This window comes from Marmota flaviventris, chromosome 2, assembly GCF_047511675.1.
Source record: "Marmota flaviventris isolate mMarFla1 chromosome 2, mMarFla1.hap1, whole genome shotgun sequence".
Lineage (NCBI taxonomy): Eukaryota > Metazoa > Chordata > Mammalia > Rodentia > Sciuridae > Marmota > Marmota flaviventris.
Window position 1 is genome coordinate 186837271 of NC_092499.1, and position 26605 is coordinate 186863875.

Sequence of the window (26605 nt, forward strand, 5' to 3'; positions counted from 1 at the left end):
CTCAGTAAATTATAGTGCATCCCCTGGATGGAATATTATGCAGCTATTAAAATGATGGAGAGCCATTAAAAATGAAAACTATGTTACAGCATGGAAAAAATGTGAACATTATGTTAAAAAAGCTGGAAAATAAAATTGTGTCTACATTGTGATTACAACTAGGAGGCAGAGCATCTATGTGTGGATGGCTGATATGTTCAATTGAGGAGATTAAGCACCATTTTCCTTTCTTCTTTGATATCCATTATGGTTATCAGAATGTCTTCGTGAATCTTATTTCTAAATAGTAGCAGAGAAAAAGATGAAATTTAAAGTTTGTCACAGGTCCATTTGGATTATTGGAACTCAAGCTTCTCTGAGCCCTTTGGGTGTGGCAGGGGATTGATATACCTTACTTCCTCCAAATAGCACTGCTATGTGTGTGGCATTGACCATTTTCCTCTAAGCACAATAAGCTGGAAGTGCAGAAGAAAACAGCTCTGAAGGCATCAGTGTGGATTGCTGGGGGAGCCAGAGCTATTAGCAAAATCCAGTCTTAGAGTAGTAGACATGTGTGTCTGTCAAAGGTACTGAGCAGCGCACCGGCCTCATGCATTATGTATCAGGAGTGGCCTGGCACCCTGGCCCGGCCGTGCAGGAGAAGTCTTGCAAAAGGAACATCTGATGAACTGATTGGAATGTCAAAATGTCATTAAGGATAAATTAATGGATGTGTTACTTTGGCTGTAAGAGGCAGTGCCAGCAAGACATCAGGCAGCCGGCGGGCTGTTCTCCAGCCCAAGACAGACGGCGTTGGCAATGGAGATTCATGGTCTTGTTGCATTGTGAGGTGCTTTGCAGGGAGAAGAATAAACAGAAATGCTCCAGCACTTAAGCGCCGTAAAATCACAAGCATGAGATAAATTAATTAGTGTACACTAGGAAGGCGGCTGGTCTGTCTGCACTCCTGGGGAAAGCTAGAATGGATGGCACTGGGTTAGAGATGACGGGTCCCAACACCAGCCTCCCAAAGAAAGCAATTGAATTTAATGGGCAATCATAAACTGAAGCTGATGGAAAGATAAGTCTGCTCTGCATTTGTCTTTACAGAAATACTATTTCAATCTACTGCTTCAAGATCTTTGTGTCTGGGGGTCCAGTAACTTAGGAAACTGAGCAATCCTGGGAACTGGTCCTGCTTCTAATGCCACAGAGGGTAGATTATAGTACCCCAACACAGGAGTCACTCTTGGGGACACCTGATTTCTCCTGTGCCATCCTGGCTGGGATGGGAGGCTTGCCTCCTTAGAGTCAGCATGTTCTAGCCTTAGATCAGCATGGTCAGAAAGTTCTTTAGGCTTCCCTTAGCATTTTCCTCCTGGCAACAAAAATAACTCGTGTCTATTGAGCACTTGCTAGGGGTTTCTGGCCAAGTTACAACTTTGTATCATCTCCACTTTGTAGTGTAGGAAAATGAAGATCAGAGAGAGCGAGAGACAAGCCCAAGAGCACACAGCTAGTATATGGCTGGGCCAAGATCCAAAGCCAGGTCTGCTGAGGGCTTGATGATTTAACACCACACGGATCTAAGCCCTTTTAACTCCACTCACTGAATGGACCAACAGGAGTGTGAGAGGACAAGACAGATGGGACCTCACCCTGGGCCCTTTGCTAAGCAGCTGGCCTGGCTCACCTAACCCATCTTTCATGCAACAGCCCTTTCCACGGAGGTAAGTTATGACAGCCCTGCTTTTCTTTCCTTCTCTTTTATTTATAAAATGACACAGAAGAAAAGAAACATTCAGGTAGAAGTCCACCCAAACATGCAAAGGATATACACACCGAAAACTAAGAGAAAGGTTAAAAAAAAAAAAAAATCAAGGGAGATCTACAGGAACGAAGAGACACACCATGTTCCCAGGATAAGTGGGAACATTGCTAAGTGGTCAGTTCTTACCAGATAGATCTACAGACACAATGCAAGAGCAATCAAAGCCCAGCAGGATTTCTTGCATCAAGCTGAAAAGACATTGTGCATTTATTCTAAAGAGAGGTAAAGGAAGCTCCCAAACCTCAACTGTCCTCAACTTAATTTATCAAGTTAAATATCTTCCTCATTCAGCTACTGGTTTCTTGTTGCTGCTGTTTTTGGTACCAGGGATGAACCCAGGGGTGCTTAACCACTGAGCCACATCCCCAGCCCTTTTGGTATTTTCTTTAGAGACAGGGTCTCACTAAGTTGCTCAGGGCCTTGCTAAGTTGCCAAGACTGGCTTTGAACTCGCACTCCTCCTGCCTCAGCTTCCTGAGTCCCTGCGATTAAAGGCCTGTGCCATCTAGTCCGGCCTACCCAGCTACTTTTAAAAAGAGTATTTCTCTGTGTCTGGTATAGCTGATTTGAATAAAAAGTCTATCTGGGAACAACCCTTTATACAGGTCATTATAAACACAAATGTGCTAGGAGACAAAAGTTTATTCAATAAACTTAAAAGCGGGATTCACAGGCCTATGTTTTAATTTTTTTTGGTGGATACAACATCTTTATTTTATTTTTATGTGGTGCTGAGGATCAACCCAGCACCCCGTGCATGCCAGGTGAGCAAGCTATCGCTTGAGCCACCTCCCCAGCCTGGATTCACAGGCCTATTTGAAAAACAACCACAAAAGCAGTTTCAACCTTAGGCTCTCTTTAATCTTCTTATTGCTCCATTGCAGATTATAAATTTTGTACCAATTGTACAAAGGTGAATAATCTTGTTCCCTTTCTACACTTGAGTGTATTTGAAGCAATGGAGTGGGCAGTATGTGGACTTGTTCTCTTGTTGCTTTCGCTGTTGTAATTTGGAGCCGTAGTTATAAACTTTCAGGTCAGGGCCAACTTTGGACCCTATTCATTGTCTGTTCCACCCGGCTCAGACCTATAGAATGCCTCTCTGTCAGGCAGAGGCTATGGGTCTCATCAGCTTTGCTACCATGTAAAGCTAAGTAGCTTCTTTCAGAACCTTGACACACCCATCTCCTAATTCCTGAAAAGGACTCAGCACTGGTAATTGGAACCTCTTTGTTTCATGGGCTTATTTTTTCATATAGCCTGTGTGAGGGACAATTGGTGAGCCTTTTTCCCCTTAAATTTAAAATGATATGTTCTCATTGGATTAACTCAAAGATTTCATGAGATACCTATGTGAAAGTACTCTGTGAAGAATGCAAAATGCAAGTAGATATAATAATATAAAATAAAAATATACTAAGATATACAATGTTCTTCATACCTACTCTGCATCAGACAAGAGAACCAGGTACTGTATGTATGTATGTATGTATATATGTATATATATAAAACATTATAGTCATCAGTAGATTTAAATATTGCGCCATGTATGTGTCTATTGAGACAATGCATTGTACTCCATTAATATGTATAATTTTTATGCTTTTGCATATCAATTAAAATGAATTCACTTAAATATAAAAATTCAAAAAAATACCTTAAAGGAGAAGAACCAGTTACTGTGTGTGCATTACCTTATGTGGTCCTCATCAGTCCCTGCAGAAACCTTGTTGTCACTATGCCCAATCTATAGATAAGGAGAGGCTCAGATAAGTTATGTTCAAAAGTGGCACAGTCCAGGATTTGAACCCAAATCTGGTCCATGTTCTTTGTTTAACAATATTGTTTCCAGGTACTGAGTATTGTATTGTTTTTCCTCCCCATTCTGAGCTATGGCAAAACTGCTGCTTAATACCCTTAAGAAATGGGAGATGAGACTGCAGAATAATAATTTATTAAGCACATTGCCCCTTTCCCAGATGGATGGAACACAACTGCATGCTAACAGATTCTATGCATACACCCTGAATCAGCCACGGATCTCCTGAAAAAAAAAATAAAAAGGCTTAGTCCCTACTTTCCTGGCAGCTTTTCAGTAGAAAGCAAAGATAAGAAAAAAGAATAGTATGAAATCCTTTACCAAACAGATTTGAGGTTAGATTTTTCACCAAAAGTTCTTTCCTCATCCGGTAGATGCCCAAATGATAAATGGCATGGGAAGGAAGAATAAAATACAGTATAAAGACTCTTTCAGCCTTTCTCTGCTTTTAAAAAGTGCACTACTGCTAAGGTGCTTTCCAAAATAAAGCAAACCTTCTTTAGTCTTGAGGCTCAATTTGGTTTATACTCTTAGTAAAACCATATTTTCACTCTTTGCAAAAATTTAAAAAAATGGGGTTTTGACAGCACTAAGCTTTCCATCCTTTCACTTTAAAAACACAGGTGGTGGTAATACACCCACCAATTCCACCCTCTTGGAATCTTCTGCACAGGGGTTCAAAGCCATTGAGATGAAAAATTGCTCTGAAAATCAGCTCAAGTTTTTTTTTTTTTTTTAATTTTTTATTTTCCTTTAAAAAGGAGACTTCATCAGTACAAGTATGGGGTTCTTTGAGGTTTCGGGGATGAAGAGATGCTTCTGAACAAACATTTCCCAGGAGATTAATCATGGCTGAGGGGCTTTTTCTCCTTATAGAGGCACCAAGACCACTATGAGGAATGACTGCTGCTGCAAAATTTGCATACTATTTAAATATGTACCTGGGGGCATTTTTGCCATTCATTAAATGACCTCAACATGGTTATGAACAGCATGAGAATAGTCGGCCTGAATATTTAGAAAGGGACATGATGCTGTCTAAGAGCATCTTATCTTCTGTGGACTTTGCCTTCTAAAATTGGGTTTCATCATCATAACCAAAGTCCTATCTGAGAAGCGGCTGGGACCAGATTCTCAACCAATGTCTGGGTTAAACGTCCAGACCAAGCCTTCATGCTGCTCCTCCAAATGTCCTTATTTGATGACCCTGGATTCCCAAGAGCTTCCAGACACGTGGTTCTCAATCATGCTGTCCTTAAGGAGACCTTGGGGAATTTCACAATGTCTAGGCAGTGTCTGCCCAACTCCATCAGCTCTCCAACCTTCTTCACAGGCTGTGAGTTGCATTCCCTCCCCACCTGCTGTCTTACTTGAGCTCTGTCCCCAGGAAGGAGGCAGCATTTCCAATGGCCCAAATCAGAAGTGAATGAGAACCCTACACTGCTGCATTCTGAGAACTTCATCTTTTTAAAGGAAGGTGTTGGCATCACCATATCACAAGGAACAAATGTGTCCCCAGCTCTTATAGTTGGAAATAGCTAAGGCCACCTTCTAACTTTCTAACTCAGCCCTATTTCTGCCCACTGATCTATGAAGTCTTCTTGTATAAAAACAACATTGTCTACCCTTGTGGTTCTGTCCAGAATCACCCGTCAACTCTGACCTCTCTTGATGATACCAGCAGGGATGGGTGCCAGGAGGACAGGTACCCTATTCAATTCAGGTGTGTGTGGGGGGAATTTGTAAAGTTGAAGAACAGTCATCTCAAATGACCTGTTTTATTCTCTTTAATTCTTCCTTTTACCTCAAGGCTGGTGGTTTCACTTGCTGTCCCCTCTCTCTGACACACCCAATCCCTGCTACTACTGCCCACAGAGTTCTACTATTTCATGAATATCATCCCCCCCACACATACAATATTCTTTAATTTTTAAAGATAATCCAATGAGTCAGGTATGATCTTTTCCATTTTATAGATGAGAAAACTGAAACACAAAGATGTTTGGGATTCACAGCTGTTAAGTAGTGAACGTAGGATTCAAATTTTCTTCCTCCCTTTTTCTTTTCCTCCCTACTCCATTCCTTTCCTATTCTTCTTTTCTTTTCAAATTTGTTTCCATCACATGCCACCAAACTAGTTATAAAAAATAAAAGTGTGTATGTGAATGTGTTGGAAGGTAGTGTGGTCAAGGAGGAAAGTAAGTGAACGTATTATTTCTTTAAGAAATGCCTCTAACTTATACTAGAAAATTTACTGGGACCTTTATCCCACTGGCTCTGTCCTCAAAGCAGATCCTGGGACTCCTCCTTTTTGTTTTCATGCATTTATAACATGATTTCATAACCATTTGTTGACATGTCCTAATCTCTCTTAAGTTGTGAGTTCCTTGAAACAAGAATATTTCTTATTAAATACTCAACACCTGGCTCAGTGCTTAGCACAAAGGAATTGCTCAGTAAATGCTCATGAATGAATAGAATTCCACTTGAACACCAACGCTGCTCTGGCACGTCAGCCTTCTCACTCCCATTTTACAGATGAGAAATTGAGGTTGAGGTGGAGTCCAGTGACTGCTCCAAGACAGTAGAGTCAGCGTGCTCGGGGCTCTTTTCTCCCCGCATTATCATCTACCTAATAAGACCTTGCTGACTATGCCCAAGCCTTACCAGACAACTAGGTACTGAAGCACTGTGGAAGAGAGAAAGCACTACACACGAACAAGATGTAATTGTTATCGTCCTCATCAACGTTGCAGGGCTTAACTAAAGCACTTCCTTCCACTAACAGCATTGTGCTGAAACACTTAGGCAGTCCTAGTTTGCACAGCTCAGAATCCTGTCTTTGCTATAGACCTTCAATGCAAGAATCATCCCCACTTTGGGGCTGCAGGCTAAAAGTGGGGCTTTCAGACTTTTGCCCCCAGAGACACATTGCTAAGAAGCACTGTGGCTTAGCACTCCTGACCCTGGCTCTTTCCTGTGGCTGTTTCAGCAAAAGGTATTACTATGGGTTTTCTCAGGGTTGCACCTTGAACTCTGCCAGGGGAGAGGTATGTAGGAACATCCCCACGGACCTCATGCCTAGCACAAGCACAGGTGAGAAGTAAACACCTGTGAATAAATCCCTGCCCCAGGCAGGACTAGTTAGTTTAACTAATCATCAGGCATAAGGTAATGACTCCAACTGGTGGACATGCCAAGGGTCCACAGGCAATAGAGAGCATGCTCTGGGCGGGGAGACACAGAAATTCAACCCAACTTGTCTCCAGGGGCCAAAATGTAGAAAAGCCAGTGGGTCAGGTCTCCTGAAAATCAGACTCAGAGAGAGACAGTGACATGCAGGGTGTGTATCAAGGAAGCTTCGCCCACAGAAGAAACACCAGGCAAGGAAAGGCAAGGGAGGGAAAGGATTGGGAGAATCCGAATAGTGATGTGGTGGCAGTGATGGCTTAAGCCAGCCCCACGGGATGCCTTAGAGTTGGGGTGACTTTGACATCCTATTTGATCTGCTATTAGATGAACTTAGATGAGGCCACTTCAAAGAGCAAGTCCCAAGGGGGCTATTGGTCCAGAGCTGTCTGCCAGCAGCAGTGCTGGGGAGGAAGCCCTTCCCTCCTGGAGGGGATCTGAGTGGCACATCAGTGTCCTCCCCGGGCATTTTCCTGCTAACCACATTTCAGTCAGTCACTCCTGTCTGTCAGCAGAGAATCCCCACCCCCACTTTCACTTCTTCATAAAATTCGAGTACATTTGCAGAGGTGCAACCTTTAGAAGCACAGACAGACCTTTCTAAGCCGCAAGGCATCTTTAACACCAGATAGGTATTAAAACTTAAACTTAGGCATAAACTTACAACAATCTTTTTCCACTTTTGGAGCAGAAATGCTCATTTGTATTTTCCCTGATTAAGGTGACAGAGCCTCTGACTTATAGATCTGCTCTGTTTGGTATTCATGACTGATGTGTTTAGACTTTAATCCAATAGAGTAAACTCTAAAACATTCACTCAGTCACAGTCGCTTTCCAAATCTATCTATGCATGATCTAGCCTAGTGCATTTATATCTATCTCATGGTGATAGTGCTCATTAATTGTATGCATTTATAAAATGTGACATGCAAGTACAAATGCAGTGTTTCTAAACCTGAAACCAGTATAAAACTATGAAATAGGTGATCTAAAAACCCGCCGTCACCATACACCAAAATAAATGAAAAATGGATATTAACTAACTTCTAAAGAATGGAATAATATAAATCAATAAGGGATAAAACAAAATTGTCAGGATGTCAACCCCATTCACCCACCATATATAGGTCATCCAATCAACACAGTCTCAAGATGCCAGGTTTGTTCTAGGTACTGAGCTAGCCAATGGGAATGAAAGATGAGCAATACATAGTTCCTATCTACAAAAAGATAGGCATGCAAATATTCAAAGGGTGGTATAGCATCATCTGAGAAGTTTTCGTGAATGAGTGAATCGAAGGGTGAATGAGTGAAAGATGAATACAGTAAGGTGTCAACCCCAGGGCTATGGATACCATCTATAGAAATTTGAGAAGGCCATTATGGTAAGAGATAATGCTCCCTTTAAATAAAAAGATTGTGATTTTCTAGCAAAATAATAATCTGTTCATTAAAATGCAGATTCCCAGGCCTCACTTTCAAAGGGACTGAGCCTGGGATGTTGGAGCTTGAGAATCAGATTCTCACCCAAGTCCTCCCCTAGACTGAACAGCCACAGTGACAGAGAAGTCTCTGTCCTGAATGCATAATCCTGCCTTAGATGTTCACCTGCAGATGCTGCATCTGCTATTGGCACTTGGTAATTGATATGTATCCTCGTTAAATAGTTTTCTTCTCTCCTTATTTTTTCTTCATTTTTATTCAAAGATTTTGATGAATGACTGAAAATGATTTTGAGTGTCTCTTGATATAATTATTTTTAAATGCCTCTTTAAATATACTGAGGCAATGAAATCTGGTTTGTAACAGCTGATGATGTGAAAAGGTAGATGCATTTGGAGACAGGAGGCAGTCTCTTACATTGGTTGAGACCCTACTATGTGCTGGGTATTTTATAAATATTATGTCCGTGGAATCTTTGCAAGAATTCTGTATGTATATATTTTTAAAATCTTCATTTTACATGCTGAAAACCTGAGATTCAGAAAAAAAGTGACATATCTTGTTCAGATCACTCAGGTGCAAAATCAGGAGCAGAATTTGCCCTAATGGTACAGAAGTAAGAAAGGTATAGGGTCTAGAACTATGTAAAAAATTTATAGCATTTTTTTCCCTTTTCAAAGAAGAGCATCTCCCTGTGGACTTTGGCTGTGGGCTCCTGGTTACATTTTGTTCCTTCATTTGTTTCATATACAATTCCCATACATTTCCTAAGGTCCTATGTGTGTCAGGAAGCACCCTCATGACTCAGGAACAACCTTAAGACACATCTTCTCCTGCCCACCATACAAATAACTGCTGTGAGAGGTCAGAGAAACGGGCCATGCACAGGTGCTGAGCATCAGCGGAGGCTTCTGGTAGGAGGTAGCTTTTGTTCTGAGCCTTGAAGAAAGATGCAGGATTTGAGTTTGCTAAAGTGGGGGGAAAGAGGAGCCATATGGGAAAATTCCAGGAGGACCATGCAGTAAGTAGTGTCTGCAAAGACTGGAACATGTCACAGTTTCCCACGTCCGGGACACTGGAACAAGGCATTTGTCCAAGGCTTAGTGAAGAAGCTATGTGCTCTCTCTCTCTCTGGACTGGAACAACTGGTAAACTGTTAGTGCTTTTTAAAGAACTCCTACACGAACATGTCTTTGTTCAATGCAATCACTGTGCCCATCACACACCTCAAGGCAAATTAACCTGTGGACACACACTGACTCTTAACATCCTTTTAAAAGGCAAACACTGAACAAAAGAAGTTGTTGGGAGCTGCTTTACTGTAGAAAGGCAAAAAGGAACCCTACAGAAGCAATTCTGTCTATTCCGAATGTGAGGAACAAAGACTTCTATTTAGAAGATACCTACTGTGTGCCCTCCACCTTACACACACTCTCCCGTTATCCCTTGCTAAAGTGCTGGGAAGTCACTGTTGTTATCACCATTTTGCAGAAGAAGAAACTGGGTCTCAAAGTAGTTCCATGATGGTTCAAGGTGAAAATAATCTGACAGGAGAGGCAAACCTAGAATTTTGGTCTAGGCCTGACATCAAAACCCATGATATTTCCCCTTCTATGTGTATAGACCAGAGGGACGGGGAAGAATCCTTTCCTGAACTCTCCTATGTGCCAGGGTTCCCAGAGCTTTGCATGCACAGATCTGCTTTTACTGGGACAATGATCTCCTGGTCATTATCATTCTTTTTGGCCAAAGCTTACTCCAGCTCTTTGGTTACCTCTGATGCAGCCCCCCAGGTCTATCAGCTTCAACTTCCCTTAGCATGTTCCCTGCGCACAGTAATATCTGGGAGACCTGGTCAGTTCTCAGTATGCAGAATTGTACCCAAGGTCTCCTTGCCATCCCAGAATAGGTGCCACTTCTTGTCCCTACCAAGAGAAATAAGACTCTAAAGGCAGACAGACTGACATTTAGATATTGCAACCTGGCCAAGGGCTTTCCAAGCACATGGTCCAGGCAGGAGTCCCTCCATCCTCTGAAGAAGAGGGATTGGTGAAAAGTTTAGGGAGGGATCAAGGGTCATGTTGCCCTGGGTCCAAACTCTGGCCCTACTGCTTCCTGGTTGTATAGGTATATATTCAAACTATAGTATTAATTATATAAACTCAACCAATGACATACATCTTTCAGAACTTGTTATAAGCATCAGATGAATGTGACATATAGTTAGGACCGACAGTAATTCCTTTCAGCTTCTGCCCCTTTGTGAATTGGTACAGGGTTGACCTCATCCCCCTTTGGGTCTGTGACACCAAGTGCAGGAGGCAGCACACAGTAGAAGCTCAGAAAAGCAGGGAGAGGCTTGGATCTCAATTTCTCTCACTCAAAAGTCTAGGACAATGATGGGCAAACCACGACCTACAAGCCCAATCTGGCCCACTGTCTTTTTTCTGTTGTTATTTTAAGTAGGTTTTATTGGAACATTACCACACTCATTCATGGACCTATTTTCCATGATTGCTTTCATGAGACAAAATCAAAGCTGAGTAGATGTAATGCCAAAAAATTCTACTGTCTGGCTTCTTACAGAAAATGTTTGGGACTCCTGGTCTTGTGTATGGATCATTTCAGGGAAAGTACTTGGTGGCCTCTTTATTTTATGGAAATAAAAATTCCTCCATTCCTCCTCTCCACTTATTGCATCTTCTCTCCTGGGTTTATTTATTTTTCTTCTTAGTGCTTCCAATACGTCACTCGCTATTCATTTTTATTATGTATGTTGTTTATTTTCTATGACTCACACTACATAGCTCCGTGTGGGAGGAGGTTTTAATTTGTGCTGACTCCTAAATCCCTAGAACCTTGAACAATACCAGGTGCATGGTGGGCACTCTGTGAATAGTTGTTGCATGTATAAACTCTGAGTTCACTGAAGAGATTGGTTAGCCAAACAATGATGGAAACTTCCTCTTTCATGGAAGATTTTAGGGTTTGCGAGGGACCAGGTAGTCCCCAACCCCTTTGAGGAAGGAACTATTTTTATGTGCTATAAAGGAACAATGGGGGCCCGTTGTCTTTTTCTGTTGTTACGTCAGTGCTTCTCAAACTTTAACTCTGGTTAAGTCAGTGCTACTCAAACTTTAATGTGAAAAGGAATCACTTGGGGGATCTTGTCATTTTGCAGGTTTTATTTCAAGAGGGCTGAGCTGAGGTCTTAAATGCTGCATTGACCACATTGCTGCTGGTCTCTGGACTACATGCTGAGTAACAAGAGTTCAAGGCTCCCCTCAAGGGTCTATACCAGCACCCTAAGATCCCTATTGAAATCTAGGGATCCTGGAGGTCACGTTATGGTTTAGATGTGAAGTGTCTCCCAAAAGCTCACATGTGAGTCAATGCAAAAATGTTTACAGGTGAAATGATCAGGTTAGGAGAGCCTTAACCTAATCAGTGCAATAATCCCCTGATAGGGATTAACTGAGTGGTGACTCTAGGCAGGAGGGTGTGGCTGGAGGAGGTGGATCATTTGGGGGAGTGCCTTTGGGGTTTATATTTGTCAAGATGAGGAGAGCTCCTTCTCTGCTTCCTGGTGCCACGTCCCCAGGTGCCATACTCTTCCGCCATGTTGTTGTGCCTCACTTCAAGCCCTTAGGAATGAACCCAGTTGTCTGTGGACTGAGACCTCTGAAACCGTGAGCCCCCAGAGAAGGTTTTCCTCTTCTAATTATTCTTGTCAAGTCTTCTGATCACACTACCCAAAAAGCTGACTGAAACAGGTTATCACTTCTTTTCTGTTCCTTTCCCTCCATTTCCATGCCTCCTCTCAATCCTATGTTCTCAGCAGACCCATCTTTCCTCCCCCCCTAGCTTGCCCCCAGACCCTCCTTCCTACCTTCTCCCCCTGTCCATCATCTCCAGCCTCTTCTTTCCCCACAGGCTCTTCCACGCTTTCTATAACTGGGTCCAGCACTTACTGATCTTTCAGGTAGCCAACCTCATCTTTCTCCTCTGTTTTATAGCCCAATAGTTTTTTTTTTTTTTTTAAAGAGGGACCTTCTGAGCACTCCCAGGCAGGCTGGCTTCCTCCCCGACCCTCACCCCAGAAGCTGCAGAAGTGACTTCACCTACAGAGTGTCTGGGCTGTGCCCGGCTCTCAGCCTCCATCTCCTGGAGCATCTGTAAGGGTCAGCCGACCCTTCCTTCTCAGCAGTGCCTTTCTCTTCTGGGTTCCTATGGTTTTCCTCTTATCATCTTTCTGCTTAGCCAGCTCCTCTCCCCTTTGGAATCTTTAATCACAGTCAGTTTCTGGCGCTCAGCCCTCAGTCCTCCTCTTTGCCCTTTAATCTCTCTTTAGTCCTGATTCCATCAACCCTATACTCTCAACTGTTCTCTCTCAGAGGAAGGTTCCAAACATCCACCTCCTGCCCAAACTCTACCTCTGCATTCCTAAGTTCCATGGAACAATTTTGCTCAGGAATTCCACCAGCATCCTCAGCCCAACATACCGACAATTATATTTATTCTCTCTGCTTCAAATCATTTCTCCCCCAGAAGTCTCTGTTTCCAAGAGAATACACTGCCCGCCTCACGGCCCCTCCCCTTGCATTCATTGCTGAGTGGCTTTAGGAGAATGACTTATCTTCTCTGGACAATTTACATCTCATTAAATAAGGATAATGGGAGCTATCGGCCTGGGCTATCATGAGGACTCAGTGAGCTAATGTGTGCACAGAATATTTGGTGTGTGCTGGTAATCGCCCCTTCTTCCCTCCTGTCCAGATGATTAAATATGCCTTATCTGTTCTGTCCCTTTAATGCTTAGGTGGTTCATCTTCTTTGGCAAGTGTTTTCTGGAGGTTGGGGACAGGGAATGGAATGCAAAAGAAAATCTAACCATATAACATCTCTCTATGGAAGGCAGAATTTTGCAGAGAATTGCTTAATGGTGACACCCAAGGCATGTCACTCAGAGTGCTTTGGGGCTGGTGAATACAGAACTATGAATATCGTTATGGAAACCCTGTGTCCCGTCCACATGCTCTGCTTTCCAGGGTCCCATTCCAGGGCCTGTGATGTAGAATCCCATGTTTGCACCAACTAAAAGGCCTTTGTTTATCAATGCACCTGAACTACGCACGTTTGCATCCCTGTCTCCTATGCTTCCACACGGCTCATCTTCAATTCCACCACTGTGCCCAGCACAGTGCAGAGCACACAGTGGGCCTCCGAAGACAGCACAGTGCTGTGCACACTGGCTACAGATGGAGGGAGGGTGATTCACAGAAGCTGCGATGGGTCACTGCATGCCCACACCTACAGTGGAACACTGACTCCATAAGAGCCCCTGGAAGACCAGAGGGGTTCCGGGAGCCACCATTACTGACACCACCCCTTATGGTTTCTGAAAGGTCAAAGAAAGAAAACCAACATTTCATGAAGCATCAGCTTTGGGCTAGGCACTTTCTAAATTAATCGCATTCCCTTTCCAAGGCAACTTTATGAGTTAGGCACTGTTCCCCTAATTTCACACTCAAGGGAAATGAGACTTATAAAGAATTTAGAAAACTTGTTCAAAGCTATATAACCACTGAGCAGTGACAATGACAGGACTTGAATACAGAACTTCAGGGGTCCTAAAAGTTATTCTCTTTCCATCACAGCAAAAAAATATACCATGTTCTTTTTCATACCTCTGTGCCTTTGCATATGCTGTTCCCACCAATCAGAATCTTTCTTTCTCTAGTGTTAGGTAAATTCTTCTGTAAGAACAGGGATGACTGTCCCCTGCATCATTGAAAAGCTAGTTACTCAAACTCAGTGGTCTTTTTTTTTTTTTGAGAGGTGAGAAAGAGAGAGGTGAGAGAGAGAGAGATAGAGAGAGAGAGAGAGAGAATTTTTGATATTTATTTTTTAGTTTTCAGCAGACACAACATCTTTGTTTATATGTGGTGCTAAGGATCGAACCCGGGCCGTACGCATGCCAGGCGAGCGTGCTACCGCTTGAGCCACATCCCCAGCCCCATCTCAGTGCTCTTTTACCACATTACGTGTACATGTTTCTCAGCTAACATTTCAATTATTTGATTTTCATGCTAATCTGCAGGTAGGTTTGAACACCAGGAGAGTGAGAATCAAAGTCATTTCTCCATCTACACTGCTTGAGGCATAATGTATATATTCAGTGAATGTTTATTGAATGAACGAATGAATGAACAGATGAAACAAAATCTACAGTTCTTCCAGTATTAATGGTGAGGATTCATTTTTTGCCTATATAACATGAGGGTGGTGGTACCATGAACTTACTGCTTATCGCTTGGCTCTAACTGCCCAGGGTGGATGGACCACCATTTTCCTGGCTCCATCTTCATCTTGAGGGTTTCAATAGATGATCACTGACTCTTTCACAAGGCTGGGTGTGCCAGGGTTGAGGGAGTGGTGGGCAGTACACTTTCCCAGGAGCCAGGTTTTCTGAGTTTTAATCCCACTCTTCTCTAGATGGATGTGGGATGAGAGCACACACCTCTCTCTGGATCTCAATTTCCCCAAATGGAAAATGAATATTAGAATGGGGGATGACTTCAGTAGGTTTTTTTTTTTACTTTTTATCATCAAGGATCTATTGTATAGTTTTTCTTCTTTATCCTCATGTTTTGGAGATATGTGCTTTATTAATAAAAATAACCACTTAATTAAACACCTTTACAAAGTAAGTGGAAAAAAAAAACCTGATAGGCCAGCAGCCATCTATAAGTCCAGAAAAAGAAAAAAAGGCAATGATAATGTGACATAACCAATGCCAAATGCCAAACAGGTAATTCCAGCCCAAAGCAAAGACCCTGCATGCTTCTGTCACCTGTGAGGTTGGGTCTAGATAAAGTCATGGTTCCCTGCAGTCTTCCTGAAATAGTGGAAATAGTCAATTGCCTCCTTTCTAACTTTTAGAGTCCCCGGGGCTCCCCAGTCCCCTAAGTAGACACAAATACACTCAGAGATCTGTGATTCTGTCTTATGCGTGCAAGTCCTGCAGAAGGATTGGATTTCTTTCTTGCTGGAATTCAGGGATTCCTAACTAGAAATTTGCACTCAGAAAGGAGAAACAGCCCCTCTCGACTCCAGAAATAGGCAGGGAAACTAAAATGGTAGAAACATAACAGACTTGAACAATGACAGTGCATTTTCAAATGGAAAACATCTACATAAAACAGAAAACCCCAGGGCTACACTTGACTTAGACAGAAGTGTGTATGAGAAACCAACAGACAATTGGTTGGTGCGGGAAATGCATGCTACAGGTTCCCTTACAGGGCATGATGCAAAGTTAACACCGGCTCGATACTTACAAGTAATAGGAGTAGGAATAAGCATTTCTTCTATATATTGATGGGCAGTCAGATGAAGGAAATGTCCAAAAAGGGGGAAAAAGAAAAGACAAACAAAGAAGAATTAGATTTATATGAAATCTTGGTTCTTAGAAATGCACATTTTATTTCAGCATCCCTAAGCTCAAGGAGATGCAGGTTTCTCTACCCATCCTCTTTGCTAAGAATCAGATACTTTCAATGGCAGAAGAAATGAGAGAGGCATCTCCTATGAGAGGAAAACTCACTACCTCATGCAGAGAAAGCCGAGTTTCACGTTGGCTATTTTTGCTGTTTGACAGCTCTTTCTTATGGCCAACTAAAACTAGCTTCCTTGCAATAATGGATTATTTTTTGGGTCTTGAATCAGCTTTCTGTGGCATCTTGAGACTAGTCTACCATTCTTCCGCATGACAGTGTTCCTATGATCTAAGCCACACCACAATTCACTCTTTGGGTTTTCTTTATTTCAGATGAAAGGGCATGAGAATCTATTTAGGAAGGTCATTCCAAAGCAAGGAAATCATATAGCCAGCATCCAATATGGCTCCCCATGACCCCCACTTTCCAGCACAGACACCTCCCACACAGAAACAGGGTTGGCCTTGTGTGACCAATGATATCATGTAGGAATTATGTTCTATATGTTCTGGAACTTTCTAAAATAGGTATAAAAGAAGCCTTTCAGTTCTGTCCAAGTCTTTGAAATTCGTTTGGAACCTTGACTCTCCGTGTAAGAAGTTCAACTTCCTGAGGCTGCCATGCTGGAGAGATCACATGGAGAGGCACTGAGATGACATAAAGAGAAAGTAACATCCAGCCAGCCTCTAGCCACTCCATCCCCGGCTGATCAAGTTGCCTATCTGAGAACCTCGACATTGTGGAATGAAACAAAGGTCGTTCCCTTTAAGCCCTCCCTAGGTAAAGACTCATGAATGATAAATAAGTGCCATTTTTCAAGTCATTAAATTGAGGGTCATCAAAATTCAACCTAATCATGAACAGGCCCTGTACTAAGAAGAAGGAGTTCCAATTTTCAATCTAACAGACCTTGATTTGAATAACCTCTGTGCCTTTGTGTTCTCATCTATTGTTTAGGTGTGTTGAACTAGATTCGTAGTTTTCAAACGGTGTTCCCAGGATCCCAGGGGTTCTGCAGAGCAGGTTCATTGTATGGGAGGAGGAGGACATGGAGAATGTGGTGCTGTTGCCATCCACAAAAGCTAGAGCATCTCCATTTTTATCTATTTTATAAATTGGAGTTTCATCTAAGATTTCACATAAAGCTCGAAAACTCACTGCCTTCAATTTCTTTCTAATGTCCCTCACTAGCTCTTGGCTTCTGAGCAATCACAGACCTCAAAGAAGTCCATGATATTCCCTTGGTTGTAATTTGCCTGATGTTGTAAGAAAATAAATAGGAATGTTTTTATTTCACATCAGATTTTGATATACTGACCATAAGTGATACATTTGAGGATTGAGGAAAAATTGCTAGAAAATTCAGGTTCCAAAATATCCATCTGAGTAAGCAGGAATAGTTTCCTTTTCTCTTGAATGATTCAATTAATTTCAACCATTATCCCAGGTACTTGTCATCAGAAGATACTGTCTTCATAATAGGGGTAGGAACACATATTCAGAGGCCCCCCAAATTACCATTTCAAGTAATAAGTGACCAAAGCCCTTAAGGCAGGACTATCTCTAGCTTTCTCTCATCCATCAACAAAGCCCAACCCAAGCCCCATAGCTCCAGAATTAAAGTGACTCTGAGAGATAAAAAGACAGAAGCATATTCCTCCTTAGGAGGATAAACTGGGGGATACGAGGCACAGCTCAGCAAGATCTGGCAACCCCCCAAAACTATTCAATATCCTGGACCAAATAAACAGTGGTCCTGGATGATGAGAGAGTGAAAAACTCAGAACTGTAAAGAATGGAAATGGAATAACTTCTGGCAAGTCATCAACCCCCTTCACCAGCCATGCAGCTTGGCACTAAGATCATTCCTTTGCTTCATCACAGCCTGGTCCAGTGCCTAGAAATGTGATTTCCCAAGAATGGAAAGCTCAGGATCCATTTGATGAAGATTTACAAATATCTCTTGGCATGGTTTGAATGTTCACCCTGAAACTGATGTGGAAACTTAATCCCCAAATTCATTGTTTATGACATTTGGAAGTAGGGCTTTGGGGAGGCAACTAGGATCAGATAAGGGCTGGGCCCTGGGATGGGACTGGTGGCTGTATAGGAAGAGGAAGAGAGACATGAGCTGACCCATGCTTGCTCTGCTTCACCATGTGATGCCTTCCACCATGTTATGATGCAGCAAGAAGGCTCTCCCCAGATGCCAAGCAGAGGACGGTCCTATGCTCTTGGACTTCCCAGCTTCCAGAACTCTAAGAAGCAAGTTTCTGTTCTTTATAAATTATCCAGTCTCTGGCATTTTGTGATAGCAACAGAAAACAGACAATATGTGTTTTCCATATTCCATATATTGGGCTGAGCACCAAGAGGCCAGTATTCTAATCCCATTGGTTTCTCTTGCTTAGTGTGCCTTCTTGGGAAAATTCATTCCTCTCCTTATACTTCTTTTTCCTGACCCATGCAAGTAGCTGGCAGAGATGACTGACAGGTTGAAAATGTTGAGCAGTTGAAATATGAGATGCCTCAGCGTCTCAGCACCATCATTTACAAGCCACCTTTAGTGACTTGAGCAAGTCACTAAACAGCACAGTCCCAGTTTCTCCATCTCAAGCTTGAGGACAATAGTTAACCAACGGTTATTGGGGCCATCGACATTAGGTAAGTATATTCAAATCAGATATGATATATAATGTATAGTGTTTCATATAAAATACATTAATTTGAATCAATATCAGCTTATATCACCCTACACATGGAAAATACTAAGGATGGATTAAAGGCATTTTATGTTCCCACCTGATCCTCAGATGTAGGATTTGCTGCACTTACTCTGGTCACCAGGACAGAGGGTTCGCCTCTTTAGTAGAAATAAAAATGTGAATACAGTAAGAACAAATACTTAGGCCGCACTTCCTACATGCCTGGCATTGTTCTGGGCTCTCATCACACACCAACTCACGCGTTCTTTACAACCACTCTAATGGATAGGTGTCTCATCATTTTCACTTTACAGATGAGGAAACTGAGGCAAGAAGGTGAAGTCACTGGCTGAAGGGCCACAGCCAGTGACTGCCATCGACAGCACCCTGGCTCTGAAGCCCACGCTCTCACCCACTGTGCTTCTTTCCAGGAAGCAGGGAAACAGGAGCAACAGCGATGCAGGCATGGAGATGCACAGACCTAATCTCTTAACTCTCCCCACAACCCTGCAGAGCGGATGTTATTCTCGCCTTTAGTTGAGGAATCTGAGGCTCTAAGAGGCCTCACTAGGTCAAAGGTTTTATGGATCTTTGGACCAGCAGCAAAGCTTCCATCCCCAGGTGGATTTTCTCACTGCCCAAGCCCCCTCCTAAAGGCACGCAGGCTGCACTCTGAACTCTGGCCCTCTGGGTTTTCTGCTCTCCACCTCTAACATTCACCAGTGCCTGGGCCACCTCCTCCAGACAACATGTTCCCCTCACCTTCAAACCACAACCACCGCTTCCAAGTAGCTTTTCTGAGTGATCCTGGGTGTCACCCAAAGCCAGCATTTTCCCTGGCTTCAAAGAAACTCCAGGATGATGGAACAGACAGGCTTTTATTAATTGAATCTCTTTTCCCAATTAACCTTCCCATCCTCCCAGGGCAAGCATCATAGGCCTTCACTCTGTGACCAGAACACAGTTTACATGTATGTTTTCTCTAAGCCTTGAAGAAGATTTACTGAGGGTCTAAATTTACAGGGATACAGCGATATTGCTAGTAACAGATTGCCTGAAACTAAAACTCCCGAGCAGGAGGACAGCTGTGCTAAGGAAAAAATAAAAATAAAACAATAACCCTAAACTTAATAAATCATATATTGAGACTCTTCTTCTTTTTGGCTGGCTGACAAGATTGCCTTTAGGCACAGTTTACCTGTGTTCCATACCATTTTCACAGGACCATGTTGTCTATTTAACAACACACTTGACCATCTACCCATCCATCTATTTGTAAGTCCATTCATCTATGCATCTCATAAGCCCATCCATCCATCCATCTATCCATTCATCTATCCTTCCTTCTATTCACCTATTCATCCATTATAGAAGTCCATTCAGTCATCTGTCCATACATTATTTTACCTGCTCATCCATCCAACAATCCATCTACCATCCATGCATCCGTCTTTCCATCAATTAATTCAGCAAAAACCTCCTGTGTGCCTGTCTCCCCCAAGTGCTAGAGATAGACAAATGAGATCCTGATCTAGCCCACTTATCTAGGAGAAAAAAAATCATGAAACTGATGATAATAATGGCTATTACTTAAATAGTAGGCTATCGCTTATATTCCAGGTACTGTTCTAACTAAATGAGGCGGACTATTTTATTTAATCTCCACAGTAACCCTATGAAATTTATTGTTCCTCTTTAACAGACAAGGAAAGCAAGGTTAAATAACTTGTCCAAACTGGCATGGTTGGAAAGTGCCGTGACAGGTGTTAGAATCCAGGAAAATCTTACTTAGGAGCCTGTGTGAATCACTGCTATGTTATACTGACTTCAGTGATGACAAATGATGTGGAGTCACAGAGACCATACCTGAAGGCAGGTGTGGGGAGGAAATGCAGGCAAGGTGGGCCAGAATTTGTGATACTTATATAAGAAAGAAAAAAGGAAACCAGATGGGGGAGGGGAAGGGTATTCTTAGGCAGACAGAACTGTTTTGTGGACAGGGTGGGTAGGCTAGCCAGGAAGGAATGCCAAGATGTTAGAAAGGCTAGTCCCCCCAAAAGCTTAAGGAGTTTGGTCTCAGTCCTACAGATCACAGGGAAAACTCAAGAAACCAAGTAATCAAATACTTGTTCTAGAAGGATGAGTCTGGCAAGAGTGTGAAGAGAAAGTCAGAGGAGAGAGAGAGACACCCACTAGTAGTGTGGCCCTGGAAGTTATAGCAAAGGCCAAGACAAAAGATGTTTGCAATGATCATGGGAATCGAAAAGAAGAGGTGAATGTGAAGGGTGATTATGGCACAGAGTCAACAGGTGATTAAGTGTGATTCGTTCAGGGGGACTTCAAAATTTCTAGCTTTAGCAGCTGCCCACATGGGGGCAAACATGAGAAGGGTGTGTGTTAAGGACTGAGTTAGAATAGATGGGGAAAGATGATACATTTCATTTGGGATATTTTCCCACTTCCATGAGCCATTCAAAATCATGCCCCACAATTTAGCCTCTCAGTGGATCCTGTTTGATGTTCCATCCATCTTAGGTGGTTAAGAATATAGACTCCTTCCCCAAATTGCCCAAGCTTGAGACTCACCTCTGCCACTTATTGGCCAGGTGCTTTCAGGTAATTTCCTTAAACTCTATGTGTCTTAGTTGTCCGATCTGTAGCATACTCTAATTCAATAATGTGCACTATCCCTTCTTGCTCACCCAATAGTTAGTTTTTCTGATTCTCTCTAAGTTTTTGTTTTATTCCCTGAGTAGACAATATGTTCCCTGAAGGGTCAGGCCATGCTATCACTTTTACATACTGACTTCCAGCCTTACTACCCTCCTATCACAGGTTTCTGTACATCATTGACACCGAATGTTGATATTCAGGTCTGTATTCTGAGTGAAACTCTCTCGTATAAGAGATAGAGTGTCAACCCTGGGCTCCATCTATTTTAATTCCACTGGGGTATTCCATTCAAAATCTTTGTAGGAAATTCCTAGTATCTGCAAGGCACATTTGAGATAAGGATGAATTAGAACAGACAGTGGATGGCCCAGTGGAGGAGACGAGATGTGACTACTAATGACAAATGGAAGGCAGAACATACGGGATCCTCACAGAGGGGCTCCAGATGGTGAAGAGACTGCAGCTAGGTTACAGGTCAGAAAGTGTTCACTGGAGAAGGTGACTTTAGAATGGGGCCTTCAACACAGGTAGTATCTGGTCACATGGAGCTGAGGAATGCAAACATTAATAAGGAGGGAAGTTCATAAATAAAACTACAGGAGAAGGGGTGGCATTAGGAGACCTGCCAGAAGCACTGTGAGCAGGACGGCATAGCTCAACAAAGTTTCCCAGATGACATGAACATATGCTTCTTCCCTCACTTCCACCCAGTGAACCTTGCTGTTGTGGAAGAGAAGCCGTTGGAGGATTTTAGACAACAGGTTTGGGAGTGTGAGTTTCATTTTTGGCACATTACTCTGGCTATAATGTGGAAAGAGGATTGGGTGGAGCCTGCAATAGAGAAACAGAGGTCCCACTCCAGGGAAGAGGCAGTGTATAGAGACATGGAGAGGAGGAGCTATGACCAAGAAACTACAAAGACGCAGGCTTAGAAGGATCCACAGTGCTGATCAGGATGGAAGGGAATGCCTGTTGATGAGCTGGGGAATGTAAGATTGGGAACAGGTTGAGAAGTAGGCAATGATTTTGACTTATGAAACACTTGGGGGATTTTCAAGGCAGATGACACAGAGGAATGGGACTTCAGTGAGAGAGGACTGAAGCTGCAGACTCCACCCTCCTGGGCCATTTCCATCTTCAAGCTTACAAATGACAACCACCAGATGTTGTGATAAAGACACAAGAGAAGCTTGTACATCCAATCTGGTAGCTGTATTGAGCTGGAGCATCATGGATCTTTCCTGCAGGGGAAGTTCATAGGAAGATCTTGGAGAGGAGGTAATACTTGGGAGTCCTACTTGGAAAACCTTGGGGCAGAAGGTTAGAGGGTAATAGAAAGTTTGCAAGGGAAGAAAAATGTCAAGACATTTCATTCAGGGAAACACATGCCCAGAGAGTAGTGTGAAGGCAGGAAAAATAAGACTAGAGAGGAAAAGTAGTGCTTGAATTTGAGCCACCTGTCTCCGGGTCTATGATTTTCTTACTTCCTACTAGTCTCCTTGGACTGATAGCATAGAAGCTAACAGCAGGGGATCTGGGGTGACAGAGCCTGGGTTTGCATCTCAACTCTGCCCAAGACCTTGACCAGCTCATGTAATCCCTTTGAAATTTTCTCAAAAATTAAAAAACAAACAAAACAGAAGTATCAACAGACCTAGCCAACTATGATTATTAGGAGGATTATAATAAAAATATGGCAGCCATGGAAATAGAGAAATTAGCTCAATGTGTGAACATTAATTGCAACATTGCTGTTAGCATATTAGTGATGGGCTTAGACCTGCTCTGGTACAATTGTGGTCATGTGTGAGAGAGGGCTCCTGTTGACATTGTACATTTTCATTCAGGCCAACCATTAGCCCATCTGATCTCCAAAACAGCCCTATAAGGTTGGCGGCATCTCACATAGCAAAGAATGGGATTTGTTAAGTGTCATCTCCGTGGCAAACAGCAAATCAATAGTACTGCAGAAACTGGACACATTCTTTTTGGATTCCCAGTCCAGTTACAAAGGGTCTGCATCAATTAGACTGGGAGTTACTGGAGGAAAGATATAAATCACAAAGAATCAATGTGTACTCAGAGATACATGCATATCTCAGAGTTGATTCTCATATTTCAAATCCAAGGCACTCCAGATACACCTTTGGAAAACTTACTATGTGGACAGGCAAAGCATGGTTGGCAGAAAATTCAGTCTGGACCAGGCAGAGCTAATCAGAGGAGGAGAAGAGAGAGAGTAGCTAGAGCCATGCTCAGAACTAACTTTAAAATATCTCCCTAAAACTTGCCTAGTTCTCAAAGTATGAAGGGATGGAGAGGTGACTATAGGATTCTGACAACTCCTTGTGCAGATTTGCAAGAATCCTGCTAACCCTGGCTCCAGTGTTTCCTTTTCCAAATTTACATGGCCTCAAGCTTTGGGGGAACCATGGGACTCTAGAGAGTATGACCAGGGCATAAAATTGAAACCTGGGGACACATGCATATAATTTCACATCCCACAAACATTAAAGTGTAGAATTTCTCATGTATGAGTGGCCAGTAAACACCTTTAACCATCGAGATAAAATTGGTTAAGGCACAAAGATTCAGAGAATCCCACCTTAATTTTCATTAAAGACACCCCAAATCCCTATGTATTAACTCCTTGGCTGCTAATTTCTGAAAGGGAGGCTGTCAACTATGTAAGGTGGGAAGTTGAGGGGGGTACTCAGGACCACAGGACCAAGCCAGCCATGGGGCTCTCTTTATGTCAGGATTCAAATGGTACATGTGAAAAGGAGGTAATTGTTACTATATGTTGGCACCCATACTAGAACATTCCAGGGTCTACATGTGATCAATAGATCCAGGAGAATAGGGGAACCATTATTGCTGTGACATGGGTAAAACCACACTGGTCATCAACTCTAACAGAGACAGGCTCCTGGTACCTGTCTTAAAATGCTCATATAATCCTGTATATCTCCATGTGTTCCTGATTATGTATGGTCCCACACTCAAAGAAGCCCAATCCAAACAGTCAAGGGTCATACCAAAATAAAGAAAAATAAATAAATAAAATCTGAACTTTAACTTGCATCCTTTGTAAACTTTTGGGGAGTCTCATGTAAGTGGCCCACCAGCACCTCATATCCCATTTGGCCTTTAGTCTTTGGAGACCCTCTCCCTTATTACAAAACAAATGCAAGCACGAACAAAACCCTCCTCGGGCTTTGGCGGTCGGGAATATCTATATTTCCTGGAAACCTCTGTGGCTGTAGCTTTAGGGAGACTTTGAGTCAGTTGAATCTATCAGGAAGATAAAAAAAACCAGAGTGGCTGTGTGCGTGCCCATGGAGGACAGGGAGAGGACCCCAACAGGCTCAAACCAGTGGAGGGAATACAGCAGGTGTGCTACCTCTGAGAACCCCGGGATCCAGGAACTGCAGGTGATGATGGGACCCTGAAGAGATGCTGACGTGGGGATCCTGAGCCCTGGGGATTTGTCTACTATTTGGAGATTTCTTTTCCTTTAATATCTCTTCCTTCTAGCTGTGGACAGCGGTATAACCAGCAGTGAGTTAGTAGCAGATTGAACTGCCTGACGTGTCCCTGTGTTTATATATAGGATTGGAGTTGGAAGACATGCACAGAAGCAAAGGAGCCCACCATGCCTTTGTCTGTCCTTTGAGGCATCTCTAGACAGAGGAGGATGCTGTAGGTTAAGTGGAAAGAGTACAGACCTATGTCTAATTTCTCTTTTCTTTCCCCTTCTCTCCTGTCCCCCTCCTCCCTAAATCCATTGGTAAATTGTCCTATCAACGAGGTCAAAAATGTTTCATTTTCTCAGAAGATACAGTATACCCAAACACTGACCAACATCCCCACCCCCTACACACTGCCATGATGTCTTCAGTTTTGCTTCCTGGGAAGACATGGTGATCATGTGACACCCTTGGTTGAGTTTGAGGAAGAGGGTTTTATAGAAGTGAGACATGATGAAGATATTCAGAAGAGGTTAAAACTACACAAAAGACTCACTTCAAACTTGCTCCCACCGTGGAAACAGAGAGCCCCTCCCTCCCTCCCAGAAAGTCACACATTTCAGAAATAGCTGTTGAGAAGGAAGTGAAATTTCTTCACAAGCTCACAGACGACGGTGACGTGAGTTAAGCCAGGCTTTAGAAAGAGCAAAATTGGAAGAGCATATCTGACTTACAAATCAGTGGCAAAGAATGAGGAAACTCTGGGTCTGTCGAGGAGATATTCACTTTTATTAAATTGGTCACTGTTTCCAGGTAGACAATCCCAAACTCCCCTCTGCCTCTAATATGTCGGTGATGCTAAGAAACACGGCAAAGATCTCTTATGTGCAATGTGCTTACTGCCCACATAGAGATCGAAGCTCATCTTCTACCTCATGTAACACAGCGGACTCGTCCCTGAGATGGACAATATGGTGGTGCTTTACCATGATGAGCTAATGACAATGCAGGGCTGTCTTTAGCCCCTTGAGGGCTCCTTGGCCCCAGTGTCCCCCCCCAACCCCGCACCCACAGGGGACATCTGTGGCTGGATGAGAACCTTAACTCTTCAGCCATCCTGCTGGGAGCTCAAGGAGAAATGATGGTATTAGATAAAAGGTGTAAGAAAGGATGAGGTCCCTGCCCTGAGCTATCCTGTCAGAAGAGGGACTGGCTGATTCTAAGCAGAACAGTGAGCAAGGGACAGAGGGATATTCTGGTGTTTACATGGTTGACAGCATGGCACCAAACCAGTATTTTTGAATCACTGACAGCTGGAGATGGGAACATCACTTTATTGAAAAAAAACAAAACAAAACAAAAAACTCTGCATTCATATTCATGTGATTCCTAAAGTAGAAGCTGGAATTAGTCTTTGGGACATTCCTTTCTTTTGTTCTGGAGGGGAACAAGTTTCTCAAGCATCTTTCCTCCTATACATGGAGATGAGTTCCTGGCCCTTGTTCTTAGGGTCATCCAGAACTCTCTGTAACCAAACCAAGAGCTTTAGGCTCAGTTGTTAGGTTGGTCAACACTGTAAAATGGCTATATTTCCTGGGGGCAGGGCATGTTGGCACAATAGATGTTATAAGGTAGATAAATGCTTTGTTGGCTCTGGCAGACTGAGGAGTGGGAGGGTAACTAAGATTGATGCTCAGATGATGAAATTGGGAAGACATGGAGATGGTAAGCAGGCATGGCCATGTGGTGACAGGCAGCAGCTAAGGAGATGTGATCAGGAGGAATAACCCATAACACTCAGGACACTGCTAGCTGATATTCATCCTTTGTATTTCCTTCCCCTCTCTGTAATTCTCTAGTGTCATCCTCAAGCCTTATGAATCTCTCTTAAACAGAAGATGCTGGGGTCTTGGGAATAAGGGACACATGTGCACTCTTGCTTTTCATCAGCAATGCAATTTGGAGAAACATACACAGAGTATGGGAAAACTGTGTTAG

The 26605-nt window shown here is 42.9% G+C and overlaps 1 protein-coding gene across 2 annotated transcripts in view; it reads right to left on the reverse strand.

Moving 5' to 3' along the window:
- The window catches only part of Ptprt (protein tyrosine phosphatase receptor type T), a 1048660-nt gene that overhangs the window by 128474 nt on the left and 893581 nt on the right, over positions 1-26605 (reverse strand). For both annotated transcript variants that reach the window (XM_027945221.3, XM_027945220.3), the window contains one exon: positions 15601-15630. In XM_027945221.3, the coding sequence (XP_027801022.1) occupies positions 15601-15630 (30 nt within the window). The remainder of the gene's footprint in view (positions 1-15600; positions 15631-26605) is intronic.